Below are 16,687 nucleotides of genomic sequence, written 5' to 3' on the forward strand. Positions count from 1 at the left end.
TGTTGGTCTATAGTGAGGGGGGAAAGTTCATTTTAACAGTATTGTGCCTTACACAATTGTGCCTCACAATTCCATTCGTTATTTTAATGATTTATGCTGGTCTGTGACTGTAATAAAGATTTGATTTGATGTTTTACTGATATGCCTGCTTCTTGGCATTTTAGTAACTGAAAGACTGAACTCAAGAAGCGCTGAATGAAATCTGCCCTCTGCCACGAATGCTGTGTATGCTATTTTGGCAGCATAAGGATAGCACTGGAAAATAAATAGGCTATTATTGTATTAGATTCTAATGGTGTATCTTTCAGAGGGTTTGTATGACCATGTTGCAGCACTAGGAAAAGCAGTACGTAAGCATTGGTGGTGGTGGTAGTGGTGATGTAGTGGTGGTGGTGGTAGTGATGATACTGTGTCCAAATTAGGAAGTCCTGGTGACTGGTTCCATGCTGTTGTATTAGCAACGTAGTGGAAGTGATTTGGCCTTGCCTTCTTCCATGTTGTTGTTTTACTTCTTAGTCTAACCCAGCATTTGTCAACCTCCGCAACTTTAAGATGCTTCAAGTCCTAGAATTCCCTAGGCAGCATGTGTGTACTTGAAGTCCACACATCTTAAAGTTGTGGAGATTGAGAAGCAGTGGGCTAGCCAAAGGTCTGAAATTTCTAGTCAGTCCCCTATCCAAATACTAACCAGGGCCCACCTTGCTTAGCCCTCTACAATCAACCAAGATTGGCTATGTACTGCCACAGTCTACACCAGTAGCATCCTTAAAGGTCTTGTAGGACCAGTATGAAATAAATGGGTATCATTTTGCCTTTGCAATACACAGACTTGACTTTTACCGAGATTTTTCCCAAAGAGTATTTTCTATTGAGATCATTAGATATAGGCGGGAAGGAAGTTCTTAACATAATAACTTTATTTCAAGAAGTCAGACAGGAAACTGACTTCCTATCTCACATTAATCCTCTGTATACATATTAAATGAACAAGAAAATGCAATTTATTTTTAGACTTGTTTAAATAGAAACTCTTTATTAACACAAAAGAAAAAAATGTACCATATAAAAAGGGAGTAAGGAGATTTGAAGAGAAATGTCAGCACATACACAAAGTTATATTTTGTAAGACTGTTTTGGGGAAAAGAGGATGCAGTACTTGTTATTTGTTTAGTTTCATTTTTTTAGTAATACATGACCTGAAACTGTGCAGCATCCCAAAATTCAGTACCTATCATTTATCAGTTTCTTACATCCGGTTCAATGACAGACTGAATTTGGCCACCCAGATACCTCTTTTGTAAGCACATTTGTTCTTAATTAATCAAATTTAATCTTGGAAACATTTCATTCTTGGTGAATCAGAAGAAAGTAGAGTCTCCAGTTTAATTGTCCTTTAATAATTGCTGACAATCCCCTCTGCATATTCTCAACAAATAGTCTTGCTTCTTCTGAAACACAAGCCATTCCACCCTCCCCATATCACACATATTAAGTGGCGCACAACCCAAATAGCAGACATTTTAAAAAAACTTGGCATTCTTTCAGCTCTGTTACCCTGCCTTGATATCTCCTGAGATAGCACATCCCCCACCCCAAAGAATGTCCCTCTGAGTCAAGTCCACTCAGGAGTGGTCACACCTGTTGAACAAGAAAGTTTGCTAATATCATGCCCTTAAAGCAGAGTTTTCTTGTTTTTTTTCTGCCTTCAGGGAATATTTTTGACATGAATGGTCTGCTGAAGAATCTTTGTTGTAGAGGATTCTGGGGAATGTTGTAACATATTTCCATTTTGGCGAGGCACAATGTTGCCACATGAGAATCAAGAATGGATTCTAGGCTTTTCCTGTCAGCTTAATTATTACTTGTCATTTTTCATTAAGATACTTTATAAGCTTTCAAAGAGGATTGCTGCAAATTTAGGTAGTTGAATTAATCAAGTTGCCCTACATGGGGTTAGCATGCTGGCCAGTTGATGACTTAAATACCAAAAAATCTATCAATCAAAAGTATTAGAATTTTTTTTCAAAGTTACTGTAGCTTAATTACTGTATTCCAGGGGTGGAAAACTTTTAGGGACTGAGGATTAAACATTTTTGGAAGAATCAGAGATCAGAGTGAGGAAACAATGGTGCAGAAGAGATGGAGCCATATCTTGTACCTTGAATTTTCCATTATTTCTAAGATTTTTTTTTGTCTGAAGTGTTGAGATCCCCATGTGTGGGTGAATTATAAATCAGAAAGAACCGTATATAAACTAGGAATCTAAATATTCAAAACCAAAAAGAACCCTCTCATCGTGCAGAGGAATCGTCACAACAACCCTGCCCCCAAGGCTGGATGGAATAACCAAGTCTTTTCAGACTTTGTGAAAGTCAGGAAGGAAGGGGACATTTGACCACCTGGAGGAAATACTATTACAGAGGAAGGAGGCAGCAACTGAGAAGGCTTATTAGTTGATTCCTAAAGTTGGTTAGGGCTCATTTATTTCAGTGAGGCAAGTTCGAACATGACTCCACCTGGAGCCATCACTCTCTCTATATATAATCACCATAGGCCTTGTTATTGTTATTATTTATTAATAAGAATAGGTTTGAAGGGGTCTTGGCCCTTAACCTTAGATCAGTCTGGGATTAATTTGTACACATAACAAACCCTGACCTATGTACTACCTGTTATAACTGTAGACATCTCCAAACAGGAATGTAAGCCATCTTTAATAGCAAAGGTTGCTGTCTGGCACTACCTTCTGATTTTCTGCAGAAATCAAGAAGTCTCACTGCTCACCCCAGTGTGGTTCTCTCATGAAGAATGTACTGAGATCTAGAGGTTATTTAACCTGAAGTCATTTTTGTTGTCTAAAGATAGCTGGAATCAAAGCTGTCAAAGAATAAAGAATGTATGGATGGTAACATGTACAGTACACATGTTTATGGCCAGGTGTCTTTTTCCAAGGAAATTGACCCTGTAAAGTTGCATTCAAACCCTGTATCACACAGGAAATTGGAAAGTATGAAAAGATCATTTTATTGCACCATGGTAGTTCTGGGTGTGTCAAAAGGGAAAAAAAACGTGAAAATGTGTTTGTTCAATAAGCCTTTTGTAGATTTCAATGGAAAGAAGATGTTGTTCTCTTCCTCTCCAAATTCCTCCTTTCTGCCAAGTACAGTTTCTTGGGCTTGGCCTAGAAAGGACCTTGAGACATAAGGAAAAAGAGCAGTTCTCAGAATTTTTTGGGAATTTTGACCAGATCAGAAGCTTGAGAGGCAGAGCCATTCCTCTTGAAATAGTCACTCATTCCAAAGTCCGGTTGGCTCTAAGCAGTTTAATATTTCTTTTTTTTTTTTTTTTGGCAGTATGCACACAAAAAGCTTATTCACTGTTCACATTTTGGAACACTGCTATCTATTTTTCCCCTTTTTTCATCCAATAGAATAGCTCAACAGCTGGGCTGTTACCAAAGTCATTCGAAGTTCCATAACAAAAAAAAAGTGGCTTGGTATTTTTCAATTTTATTCAGCTTTTTCACCAAAGAATTCAAGACAACATATATAATTTTTTCTTGTGTACCATTTTCTCTTACAAAAGTTATGTGAGTAGGTTAGGTTCGCCTTCTCCAATTTGACTGTCATCCAGATCTGTGGCCCAGTTCTAGAATTTTCAGTAATAGCCATGCTGGCTGGGAATCTTGGAAGTTGGAAGCCAGATTTGTAAAGGATATCCGAGCTGATGAAGGTTGGTTTGTATCAAGATTGTGCAGCAAAAGTTACCCATACCAAGTGAATTTCATGGTTGAATAGGAATTTGATCTTGAAACTTTCCTAGGTAAATGTCTGTAAGACTGTAGCTTAAAGGCTTCCAGAATGATTCGGAAATCCCATATTTTCTCTAGAACACCAACCAAGACTTCTGCCCCACAATTCCTCAGCACATTCTTTGTACATAAAAACAACTGAATATCAGTATCGGTATGAGGAAACACATAAGCAAAACCTATGTAAGTGACTAAAGCTCAAAAAAGAAATTAGGATGAGCAGTAGTTGAGAGGGAAAATGGGGAACTCATGAGTCTGCCTCTTATCCTAGTCAGTAATTTTTGGTGCCATTCCATGGTGAAGTTGAAGTCAACTTCTCAAGAAGGTCTGCTGAGAATTCTTTGAGGTTTCTGGGTATTGGACAGCAGGCTTTCTTTGTGGCAGCCCCTGTATTATAGAACATGCTTCTTCTGAACACCTAAATGGCACTCTCCCTTCTCATATTCATTAGGTATTCAGCTCCACTTTTTGCTGCTGGTGTCATCTCTTGTACAGCTTATTTTACATAGTAGTGACATTTTTGAATGGGGGAGGGGTGTTTGTTTGTTCTTACGTCTCTGTATACTGCCTAGAGTTACACCATTGGAGTGGTTAACAAATATAGTAAGTAAATAAATAAATTATATGTGTATAGTTCACACTGCTCCAAGTATGCTCTGCTGAATTAGGGCAGTGATCGGTCACCAAAAACTCAGCACAGTAGCCAGTCCCCATGTAATGGATGGGAACTGAGAAAGAATATATGTATTGTAACATGCATTTTATAGAAGAAAAGACAAAAAAAAAGTTGTTATGATCATTCCAACTCCCAGTACTATATTTTTAGAAAGCTGTTATACTATGAGGGCCTTCTTTTTTTAAATAGTTCATTGAAGTTTCCAAAAGTAGAAGATTGAGAATGAAGGTTGGAAAAGAGGAGTAACTTTACTGACCTATTTTCAAAACTAATGCTCAGTTAGCACTTCTGTAACCTAGACTCAGGGTGTGTAATTAATCATTATATTTTAATACAATATTTTGTATTTGTAGAAACAAATACAAATAGTCTGAATGAAAACACTGCACTAAGTCACAGCTTGTTTAACAAGTCACTGAGTAAGGTTCAATTACATAAAAACAAATTGTTTTTTTTCCCCCTGCCTGCCTTAACTTGACCATTAAAGGCCAAGTATGGTCTTCAGCCTACAAAAAGTTGCACTGACCTATTATGAATCATAGTTTGCATCCCACAATACCTGGATTCACACCCTGTGAAACCCCAGAACAAACAATCCAATGACATAGCATGATGTATGAAATACTGGTTAGGGAATTGCAGAAACTTCCTCAGAAATTTCAGTAGCTGTAGCCAGGCATTTGATTCACTTAACTATGGAATGTGAGGCTTGTCTACTCAGAAGTAAAGCTCATTGATCTAGGCATGTCTTACTTTAAGGGAAGTAGTTCTCAGATGGCAGTCTTACAGTTCCTATGGTCAGGAATCTCTAAACATGCCCTATGAACCTTTGTTCTAGAGACAGATTGGTTGCAAGCTGGAAGCACAGAGCCACCTTGGAAAAACATTGGTAATCTTCAAAGTTCTCTCCTCCCCACCCCTCAATCATCCTTTCCTCAGAATGCCTCAGGTGTTTTCTTCCTTGGGTGTGTCACTTACAACAAAATTGGGCAACAATTCTTGAAGACATAAGGTGTAGTTGTGCTTCTTATGAGGGATGTGGCAGTCAACTGCACTAGTAAGACAAGAAGGTAAAGTGGTATTTTACATAGAAATAGCCAGAGAGCTGGACATGCTGGCCAAAGCTAAAAATACTGTTTCACAATATTGACAGCTGGGAAAATGTGATATTTCCACAACAGAAGAACTATCTTGTTCTGCCTTTACAAATGAGTAACTTTGGGGCATATGTTGCAGTTTAAATTAATCTACTTGAGTATTGCTGCTTGTTCTTTAGCTTTCCTTTGGGGAATGTGAACTCTCAGACCTGGAGTTGGTATCAATGTATGTCTGTTTGCACTAATGAGGCCTGGGACTTGCATGGGAAAATCGGCAGCAATGGGTGTTTCATCCCTTCTTCAGGAGATTCAGCTTCCTCTGCAAATGTCACTGAGATTGTTTAACCTCATTTTTCCCAACTTTTCTTACTTTTGCACTTGCAGCTCAGTTATGGAAAAATTACTCACACTGGCAGTACAAAACCAATGGGAAGAGAAGAATTAAGGGTATTTTTAATCCTACCCACTGATTCTTGCTTGTCAGTGTTATTGTTTATTAAGAATAATACTTTAGGGGAGGATTTGTCCAGCTTTGCAGTACTATGACTCCATAAATAATACATGAGTTTGTGTATCACTTCTCCATGTATAAAACATGATTTCATTGGGGTCAGGATTGGGCAAGAAATAAATATATGCTTACTATTAATAATTAAATGTTGATGTGTGTGTGTCTCTCTCTCACACACACAGGAATTCTTACTCTGGCAGTCCTGCAGCCACCTACTGGGACTTGCCCAGGCAAAGTGGGAGCTCTGTCAGAATTCAGTCCTGCTTTGCCCGGGAACACCCATAGTCTGCTTGCCCAGGCAAAGCAGGGAGCAAAGTCTAGAATGAATTTTGACAGAACTCCCACTTGGCCTTGCAAGCCTGATGAGATTTTTAAAAATAGCGACAACCTCTAAAATGCTTGTGCCCTCCTGGGTGATCCTGACCCATAATTTGAGAATACCTGCTCTAGGGCTATCATATCTGGGCTGTAAAATTCTAGACTTGCCACTAGATCACAGCAAAGAGTTGCCACATCTCTTTGCTGCTACCTGGATTTTTGGAGACCAGATGTGGTAGCTAGACTATCCTTCATCTTAATATACGATATGATTGGTTGGTTGGTTGATTATGTGCCATCAAGTCAGTGTTCCCGTTAGTGACCACATAGATAGATTTTCTCCATGACAGGCTGTCCCTAACCTGGTTTTTCATGTCTTCCAAAGGTATACCACCACCATTGTAACTGAATCCATCTACTTTGATGCTGGCCATCCTCATTTTCTCTTTCCTTCCACTTTTTGCAGCATCAGAGCCTTCTCCAGAGACCTAGGTCTTTGCATAATGTGTCTGAAGTAGGATAATTTGAGCCTGGTCATGTGTGTCTCGAGTGAGAACTCTGGGTTAATTTGTTTGATGATCCATTTGTTTGTTTTCTTGGTTGCCCACGGTATTCTCAGGAGTCTTCTCCAACACCAAAGTTCAAAAGTGTCAATACTCTTCCTATCCTGTATATAATAAATGATGATGGAAAAATTTGGTCATGCAAATAAAAAGAAATAGAACAACATCAAATAGCAAGTAAGGGCATTTTATTTATTTGTTTGTTAGGTTTATATCTTGCTGTTTCTTCAGGAACGCAAGATGGTGTATAGTAGTATTCCGTCCTCCCATTTCCCCCAAAAGAATCCCTGAGGTGAATTGCAGTGAAAGACTGACTTAGAAAGTTATTTATTTGTTTAAACAATTTATATGGCCACCTAACTTATGGCAGTGACTCTGGGCGGCATATGGAGTTAAAAAACAATCATTTCAACTAAGAAAACAATCTTAACCCTTAATATCTGAGAGCACAACAACAATTCCAGGATATAAGAAAGCAACATAACCAGCAGAACCTGCTTAACCTCCTGGCCCAAATGCCTGGGGGAACAGCCAGGTCTTTAATGCTTTACGAAAGGCTAACAGGGTCAGGGCCATCCAGATCTCTGCAGGGAGGCTGTTGCATTGCCACAGAGAAAGCATGACTCTTGGGTCTAACAAGGGGGAATTGTTTAATGGAAGGGACAGTAAGCATGCCCTTTCTGTTAGATCTGGAGGGGCAGGTAGAGACAATGGGAGACAGCAGTTCCACACACATCATATCAGCCAGCATAATATAGTAATTTAAAATGCTGGGAAAAAGAAATTATTTTGAATTTGGTGCTTAATTCAGTGGTGTTGCCAGTTTTACCTCCATGTGGAGCACGTTCTACAATCAACACCAGTATTCTCATACGTGCTCCAGCAGATGACAGTACCTAGCCGACATTGGTTGATCTCAAACAGCTAAGCAAGCCCAAACCTAGTTAGTCTTTGGATGGGGAGACAACTTGGAAAATTTAGGCTGCAGGCTAAACTGGAAAGTTTAAAAAATAATATGGAAGAAAGTAATGGCAAACCACATCCATATTGTAGCCAGGAGGCAAGGCTGTCTTGAGGAAGTCTTTACTTGGTTTTTTATGTATCATAAAAGCCTCCTCTAATTGTTTTAGGAATAAGAGTCCCTGCAGCTATTTAAGGTAAGGAAAAACACTCCCTGTGTTAACATTAAAAATAAGGATATCTCATCTGGAATATTTATTTCCCTACCCCCAGATACCTTGTTCTGTGGAGTACTTTGGCAAAGCATAGATCAGGGTTTTTTGCCACAATATATTAGACCTAACATAGGGATGGAGGTGATGGACTCATCCCTGGGGGAGCTGGGGGTGTTGACGACCGACAGGAAGCTCTGGCGTGGGCTGATCCATGAAGTCACGAAGAGTCGGAAGCGACTGAACAAATCAACAACAATAACATAGGGATAAATCCCACACCTTCCTTTCTGGTGATACATTTCTCTGGTGGGAAAGGCCTTTACAGCAAGAACAGAGCTTTGTTCTAAGTTTCAGGAAAGGCAGCTGAAATACTACTTTTGAAAAAGTAGGCCAGGTTCTGCAAATGTTTCTCTTGGATGATAAGCAGCAGTTATGGTTATAGAAAGTATGTGTATGATGGAAAACTCAGAATTTTTTTGAGAACCTTTAGAAAAACGTTGGGATATATGCCCTGGCAGGGGAATGCTGTGGATTAGAGTCCAACTCTCCTGAAAGGGAGTAGGAAGGGCTGGAGAAAAAGTCAACAAGCTTAGGAGAAACATTAGCACAGGGATCACTAAAGTCAAAAGTGAATTGGGGTTTCTGCTCCAAGATAACAGGCAATTTTCTTCCCTTTCTCCACATCTGAGATTACAGTGTTTATATTATTACCCCAGGGATGCCCCAGAATTACATTACATCCTCCCAGTTATATTATACGACATACCTTGCTATGACTGGGTGGAAGAGAGGCATCCTAGTTTTATTCTTAGTTTTGTTATTATTGAAATCTTTGTGGCTTATTACTAGAACAAAAATATCATTTAGGAACGAGATGGTACCTTGACAAGTAGCAAAGGATATTCATGTTCTATATGGGGGGGGGGGGGCACATGTGCAGGCTTTTAATTAATCTCTTGAGTTTTCTCAGTGCTAGCTATGCTGCACAGTTAATAGTGATTGATAAGCTGGTTACTATTACAGTATGATGGTTGGCCACTAAGAAATCCCAGGGATGGGACTTGACCAAGAAGTACAAAAGAAAAATCTCAGAAAAAAAGACAGTGGCAAACCACTTGTATATTGTTGCCAAGAAAATTATATGGACATGTCTATGTAGCTATCAGGAGGTGAGCTTGACATAAGGAAGTCTTCCTCTGCCCGTATTAAAAGAATTGGCACAGTGCAGCACCATCCTGCCTCTACAGCATCATAGAATCATACCATCATATAATATGAGGGTTGGAAAGGACTTTAAGCATCATCTAGGCCAATTCTTCTCAGTTCAGGACTTCAGTATAAAGGCTCTTGAAAGTTAGTAGGATTGGATATTCATGGGATAAAGAAGCAAGCAGTTGCCAGTTGGTATACTGAGAATTTTAAGGTATACTCATTATGCACCAATCCTTAGTATAGTTTGAGAATGATCAACAAACCACTAGTGATGCTTCAGAGTGCACAAATGGGTTTCTCATGAGGATGAAGCTGGAGATAAAGGGGGTAACAGTACAAAAGGAAAGGAAGTCATTTTATTGAACCCTGGAGGGCTCAGGACAGACAAAAGGACATACTTTTTTTTACCCAACAGGTAATCCAACTCGGGAACTCGCCACCATGAGATGTGGTGCTAGCTACCAGCTTGGCTAGCTTCAAAAAAGGATTAGACCAATTCATGGAAGTCATAGGGATCAGTGGCAACTAGTCTCGATGGCAGCGTGACTGTCTCCAAAGGCTGTCTGCTGGGAGACTAGTGGGTTTCCTTGTGCAGTTGGTTGGCCATTGTGAGAAGAGACTGCTGGACTAGACGGGTCAAAGGTCTGATCCAGCAGGGGGTTGCTTATGTTCTAATGTTCCTTGGTTGATAGCACAATTCGTGGTATAGAAGAGAAAAGATCTGAGCAGACATATCCTTAATTGAAAATTGAAGCTTCCCCTTAAGGAAGTAAAAAGCTTTATCTGTGTGGTGATTTGGTCAGTAATTTGTGGGGGAGCCATTCACAGACAAACAGAATAACATTAATGAAATCTTGGTGTCTGTTTTTCCTCTTCCTTCTCTAGGAGCAACCTGCCAAAATGTCTAGCAAGAAAGAGAATGCACACAAGAAATGGAGTGTCTTGAAAGAAAGGCTGGGGTCCCAGGATTCGGATCAAACAGAAGCCAACCTGGAAAACGCAGAGCCAGAGCTCTGCATTCGTCTCTTGCAGATCCCTTCAGTGGTGAATTACTCGGGGCTCAAGAAACGGCTGGAAAGTAGTGATGATAGCTGGATGGTCCAGTTTTTGGAGCTCTGTGGACTGGATCTACTCTTAGAAGCCCTAGACAGACTGTCGGGGAGAGGAGTTTCTAGGATCTCAGATGCCCTCCTGCAGCTGACATGCATCAGCTGTGTGCGGGCAGTAATGAACTCTCAGAAGGGCATTGAATATATCGTGAGCAATGAAGGTTATGTCAGGAAACTCTCCCAAGGTGAGGGCACATTCTCTCTCTCTCTCTCTCTCTCTCCCTCTCTCTCTCTCTCTCTCTCTCCCTCTCCCTCTCCCTCTCCCTCTCCCTCTCCGCACCCATCCATCCATCCATCCATCCTTTTGGGGAGAGGTCTGTGTTTTTTCATGATTTCATAGTACTGGCTCATTATTACAGCATTTTAAGGAATGCTTCCTTATCATTCCTTATTTTAAATAACTTTAAAATAATTTAAAGTTCAGGAATTACTAGGAAGCACAGAGGTTAGTGGGGCAACTGAATACTCTAGCAACCACAAGATGTGAAAAATCTGTTGGGCTTTGTCATCCATTATCTTGCACAGAAGTCAGGGGAGTACTGTGACTTGAAACAGACGCAGTAGAGGTGGGAGTGGGGACAGGGAGTTTCATGCCAGTGTAGTTTTCTGCTGACTCAAGAATCGGTGGGTAATAGCTCTTCAGCTCAGCAGTGGGGAAAGGCTTTAAGAATGAAATGGCTGAAGGGTGTGTAAGAATGTCCTGTCTTGTGTTCTGCAACCCTCTCTCCAGTGGTCTGCAGCCTTCCTCTCCTTCCATGCATCAATTATATTCCAAGGAAAAATAACATGAGTGCCTGTGGTCAGAAAATCAGAACGTAACTCATAAAAATAAATAAACTCTCCCCTGGCCTTTTTCAGATCAATAAAACTGGATAGTTAGGTCAACCACAAAGGAATGCATACAGAGAGATGCTGCGTCACAGAAAATACCTTGCGCGCTACCTTACGTAGCAGAGGAGGGCGAGAAAAAGTAATGTAGGAAATTGGAGTACAAGATTTCAGTACAGCACAGTGTACTGAATTTGCTTGTAAATTGGAGAGCTGCAATCCTATGTTGGGGGAAGGAGTCCCGTTAGAATGAATTGGACTTGTATTGGGGCGGGGGACAAAGAATTAAGACTCTTCTCCTTCCCATATTAGAGTCTCAGTCTAGACTGGGTCCCCTGCATTTACTCTAGAGTTGAATAGAAAATGTCTTTTTCAAGCTACATTGTCTACAAAATATATAGTATGGCTCTGGAATGTAATTGTACTCCTTTGTCTTTGAAGCACTGGACACTTCAAATATCATGGTCAAAAAGCAAGTGTTTGAACTCCTGGCTGCTCTCTGCATTTATTCACTTGAGGGACATGCTCTGGCTTTGGATGCTCTAGACCATTACAAGGCAAGTAGAAATTCAAATGTATAACCAGCAACATAATGTGCATCCATCAGTATAGCTCTTCAGTGTCAAACCAACAGTCCATCTCTTCAGTCGTCATCTAGAAAGTCACAAGCAAAGGATGAACCTGCAGGGCAGAAGCAGGCCCTGGTATTTAAGGGCAGCAGGAATCCTCCTTGGCATTCATCAGACTGCCTGCATCACTTTTTATTTCCATTGAGGTTATTAAAGTGTAAATTGAATGAAACACTGACGTGCTGCAAAGCAAAATGTCATTCTCCAATGTCATTCTTTCCCTGCCCCTAAAATGACTGTAAACTGCTTCTGGACCTCATAGACGTTCTTGGAAAGGAAGAATTGTGCCTGTCTGCAGACTAGAGTTTTGTTTGGAAATGTACCTATCTAAAAAACTGCCAACCTAAAATGCCTATTGTAAACCACCCAGAGTCCCTCCTCGGTGGGAGATGGGCGGTGATAAATTTGATTAATAAATAAAATAAAATAAATAAAAACAAAAAAAGACACAATGAGATGAGAGGGAGAGTCCTTAAAATGTTGAATATGCCCAGTGGTCCAAAAAGATAGCTGACCTCTGTTTTAGGTTCTGTTTAGCACACCCATGAACACAAATTCCTGCCCTCTGACAAGGAACTCAGGTATACTTCCCCAGTTCTTTCCTGTTCTTTCTGCTGCCTACATTGGCTATACCCTAGTCAGTGGCTCCTATTAACACACATGGTAGGGAATTCCATAGGTACATAATGCATTGTGTCAGTAAGTACCTTCTGTTTTTAATCTATTAAATGCCAGTCCATTTCAGTGGCCCACTTCCTCATAACTAAAGGCATTGCCATCACAGGGGTAGAGGATCTATGGCTCTTCAAATGTGGCTTAACTATAACTCTCAGTCACTCCAGCCTGTGCAGTCAATGGTGACTGCTGGGAATTAAAGTTCAACCACATCTAAAGGACTACAGGTTCCTCACACTTGGAACTGGAGCAAGATAACTATACTTAAGAGAAATAAACGTGTTGTGATGGAAGCTTTTTTTTCCATCTTACCTTTCCCCATGAAACGGAATTGAGGGGCTCCTTATTTCAGGGAGGGACCACAGTTCAGCTTGTGAAGGTTCCCAAGTTGAATTTCTGGCATATCCAGATTTCTGAGTTTTCTACTCAAAACTCTGAAGATCATTCCTAAACTGAGGTGACAATCGTAGGCTGAACTAACTTGGTTTTGAAATCTAGCATTCAATCCAGCACATCTTTGATTTGCCTCCTTTGCCACAGACTGTGAAAAACCAACAGTACCGGTTCAGCATCATTATGAATGAGCTCTCAGTCACAGACAATGTGCCCTACATGATAACACTCTTGAGTGCCATCAATGCAGTTATATTGGGAACAGAGGAACTGAGAGGGAGGATGCAGCTCCGGAATGAGTTCATTGGTAAGAACGGTCTTCAGTTCAGATGTTCCATATGAAATTAGCTTTGTCAGAAGATTCCCGGCATATCCACAAGGCTCCAATGGTATCATCTAAGGATCATGACCTGACAGCCTTATCTTTCCTGAATTTTTTGTCTAAAATTTTGGTTTTCAGGAAAACAGATCCTTCTTGCTAAACTATATATGAATTTTTAATTAGCAACCCATTTTGCATATCATTTAGCAATTTTCAATTCTACGTCTTTCTCACAAAAGAATCCCCTTACCTACATTGGTAGTCCATTTAGTCATTTCCTGTACTGCATATTTGTTACTGTTACTGATGCTAAAATAGTTTGTTTTCATTAGACCATATATCAATGATTTTTTTTCCTTTTATCTATTTCCAGGTCTCCAGTTGTTGGATATTTTAACCAAACTGCGGTGAGTGATTTATTATGTTTTTGAATATATAACTCAATTGTATTTTAAATAGTATAATTCTTTTACAACTGTCTAATACAGCACATCATTAAGGGAGAGCCATTCCCTTATCAGAACAATTATTTGAGTCCACTGTTGTATCTCCAGTTTCTAGTTCCACAAACTTTGAATAATACAATTATGTATCAAGAGGAACCATAGAAGGAAACAGATATGAGCCTAAATACAGTTGACCACCCTAGTATTCCCTTTAGAATAGTTAGGTTTCATTGATCATCTGTTTTGGTTCAGCAAGGTTTCTGTCCATCAGACTGTGTAATAACTACTGTTTCTTTTATCTTCACCAACATCTTCCTTTACCCTTCACTAAATTAAGAAAAATCTAGATAGACTTTTTCAAATTGTCTCACCTTGAGATCTATGAAACTATGCATTCATCTTGTTCAAAGTTTGACCATTCTCACCGGTCTCCCCAGAAACTATCTGAAGTTATTTTGCAGTGATCATCTCTATTCCCACTTAAGCTAAGACAGCTGAGGCCGACTGATCTAGCTTACAGTGTGACAGTTGCCACATCTGTATGATGTGTCTCTGTGTCTCTGTGTATGCATTACTTGTAAATGCCTGTGAGTATGATAATAAGCCAGCCATCCCCATTTATTCTTTCTTGTGTATAAGTTTGGTTTTAGGGTGTATTTTAATGGGAGAAACCCCACATTTCTTTAGCTTGCAATTTCATCAACTCACAGTTTTTTAAAGTTCATTTGAATACAGAAACACCTCTATAATTTAACTGACAAATACAGTACATTTTATGTGTTTATGCCCTCAACTAATAGACATTCTCTGAGTATGTCAATCAGATATACAGATGCAAGTTGGGGATATTAGCTTTTGTTGTAGGGTTAATAACTGATGTGATTTTTTAAAATTAAAAAATAGAAGTTGTTATCTAGATGACTGAATTGCTAATATTTATTGTTGTGGGCTTTATATAGAGACATAGAAGATGAGGACCTGCTTATCCAGTGTGAGACATTTGAGGAGGCTAAGACTGAAGATGATGAAGAGTTGTTGAGAATATGTGATGGGATTGATATGAACAATCATCAAGAGGTTTTCTCTTCTCTGTTCAACAAAGTAAGTAGCATTTTCGTTTTAATGCAACATATAATTTCTCTTTGTTTCTGTATTTGTCATTCTGCAGAATTCAGCATTCTTAAATACTAATTTAAAACTGTACATACATTATATATCAGGAATAAAACTTAGGGAATAAAACTAAAATAAGCCACACAATCAGTTAAAGACACAGTGTGGCATGCCATTTAGCATCTTGCACTTGCCCAAATCTACTTTCAGCTATAGAACTTGACTGAATGACTCAAGGCCAATCAGTAGGATGGAGGGTGTCTTGAGCTCCAGATGGAAGGCCAGAATATATAGCCAACAGGCAGAAGAAAATGAATTAAAGACAAACTTATCGAAACAAAAATAGATAGAACAGGTAAGTTCAAAGGCATGGAACCAGTGTCAACGCTTTCCAATATCAGAAGCCCTGCTGAAAAAGACCAGTTTGGGGGCTGTGTAGACTTCTCTGTGGGCAGTGTTGCATAAAATGTATGTTGTTGTGGAGTAGGCCCTATTCCTTCCTGACCAAATTTTATTGATAAGAGGCATGGATATTACCAGATGATACTTCCCTAAAACCTAACTTTTAATGGGCTCTTATTCCACAGCCTCACAGTTCCATTCTGCACATACCTTTAGCTGTTTCTCCTTACCTATGGTATGTGTCTGGCAGCTCCCTTTTGCCCATTTGCAGAAGCAGGATGACTGTGCTGGGGGTGATGGGTAGTGTTTAAAAAAGATGATGGTTGCAACTGCACAAACAAACCCCGTCCCCATTTTTATATGTGTTGTACATGTGACATGTGTAAAAGGGCAGGGCTTTGATTCTAGAGTCACAGTTGCCATCTTGACTTTTTAAACAACCCCCACCCCACCCCATGGTCACCCTTGGCAGGTAGTGTTCTTGCAGGGCATAGACTTTGAGTACAGGACTCCCAGCCTGAAAATGAAATCCTTCCTTTCATATTGATTGTGAAAAAAATAGCTGATTTCATTTCTATGATAGATTCTATCATTTTTTTGGAAAGCTCAGAGACTAGTGTTTATTTATTTATTAATCAAATTTATCACTGCCCATGTCCCAAAAGGGACTCTGAGCAGTTTACAATAAAACATAAGTAAGAAAAATATAAAACTGTAAAATACTATAATACATAATAAAATAAATGTGATAAAAACCCCGATGACTGGACGTTCTCTGTGATCTGCAAGCAGAGCAGGGTCCTTCTAAGAGACTAACCATCCCCAGGAATGACTACTCTCTCTCCCGCCCCAGGCATGATAACAGAACCAGGTCTTTAGTTGTTTCCTAAAGTCCAGGAGAGAGGGAGCCAATCTCACTTCCAGGGGAAGGATATTCCAAAGGATATTCTCTGCTGTTGCAGAGAAGGCCCACCTCCTGGACCCCGCCAGATGGAGTTCTCTTACAGACGGGTTCCGCAGCATGCCCTCTCTGCATGACCAGGAGGGACGGGCTGATGTAGTGGGGATGAGACGGTCCCTTAGGTAACCTGGACCCGTGCCATGTAGGGCTTTAAAAGTGATAACCAACACCTTTACTTGGACCCGGAAGCATACTGGCAACCAATGCAGCTCGTGAAGCAAAGGGGTGACATGTGCTGACCTTGGGAAACCCAAGATCGCCCACGCGGCTGCACTTTGCACCAGCTGTAGCTTCCAGATACTCTTCAAGGGTAGCCCCATGTAGAGCGCATTGCAGTAGTCTATATGGGAGATAACCAAGGCATGAGTATCAGGTGACAGGCAAATCCTATCTCATTTTACAAGTGGTGGATAAAGATTGTTTTCAGATACTGCCTAAAACAGAGA

At 40.0% G+C, this 16,687-nt stretch overlaps 1 protein-coding gene and 1 long non-coding RNA gene across 5 annotated transcripts in view; both read left to right on the top strand.

The window, feature by feature from the left end:
* The window catches only part of INF2 (inverted formin 2), a 62,790-nt gene that overhangs the window by 20,235 nt on the left and 25,868 nt on the right, over positions 1–16,687 (top strand). For 3 of the 4 annotated variants that reach the window (XM_063290399.1, XM_063290400.1, XM_063290402.1), the window contains exons 2-6: positions 10,249–10,657; positions 11,742–11,857; positions 13,145–13,304; positions 13,693–13,726; positions 14,725–14,866. In XM_063290399.1, coding sequence (XP_063146469.1) covers positions 10,264–10,657; positions 11,742–11,857; positions 13,145–13,304; positions 13,693–13,726; positions 14,725–14,866 — 846 coding nt within the window. In that variant the 5' untranslated portion in view covers positions 10,249–10,263. Of the gene's footprint in view, positions 1–10,248; positions 10,658–11,741; positions 11,858–13,144; positions 13,305–13,692; positions 13,731–14,724; positions 14,867–16,687 lie in introns of those variants that run through there. The other variant, XM_063290403.1, reaches the window with a different exon arrangement.
* Positions 1–16,687, top strand: part of LOC134488129 (uncharacterized) — a 60,990-nt gene that overhangs the window by 17,757 nt on the left and 26,546 nt on the right. The window lies entirely within an intron of this gene.

This window comes from Candoia aspera, chromosome 1 (assembly GCF_035149785.1).
Source record: "Candoia aspera isolate rCanAsp1 chromosome 1, rCanAsp1.hap2, whole genome shotgun sequence".
Classification (NCBI taxonomy): Eukaryota; Metazoa; Chordata; class Lepidosauria; order Squamata; family Boidae; genus Candoia; species Candoia aspera.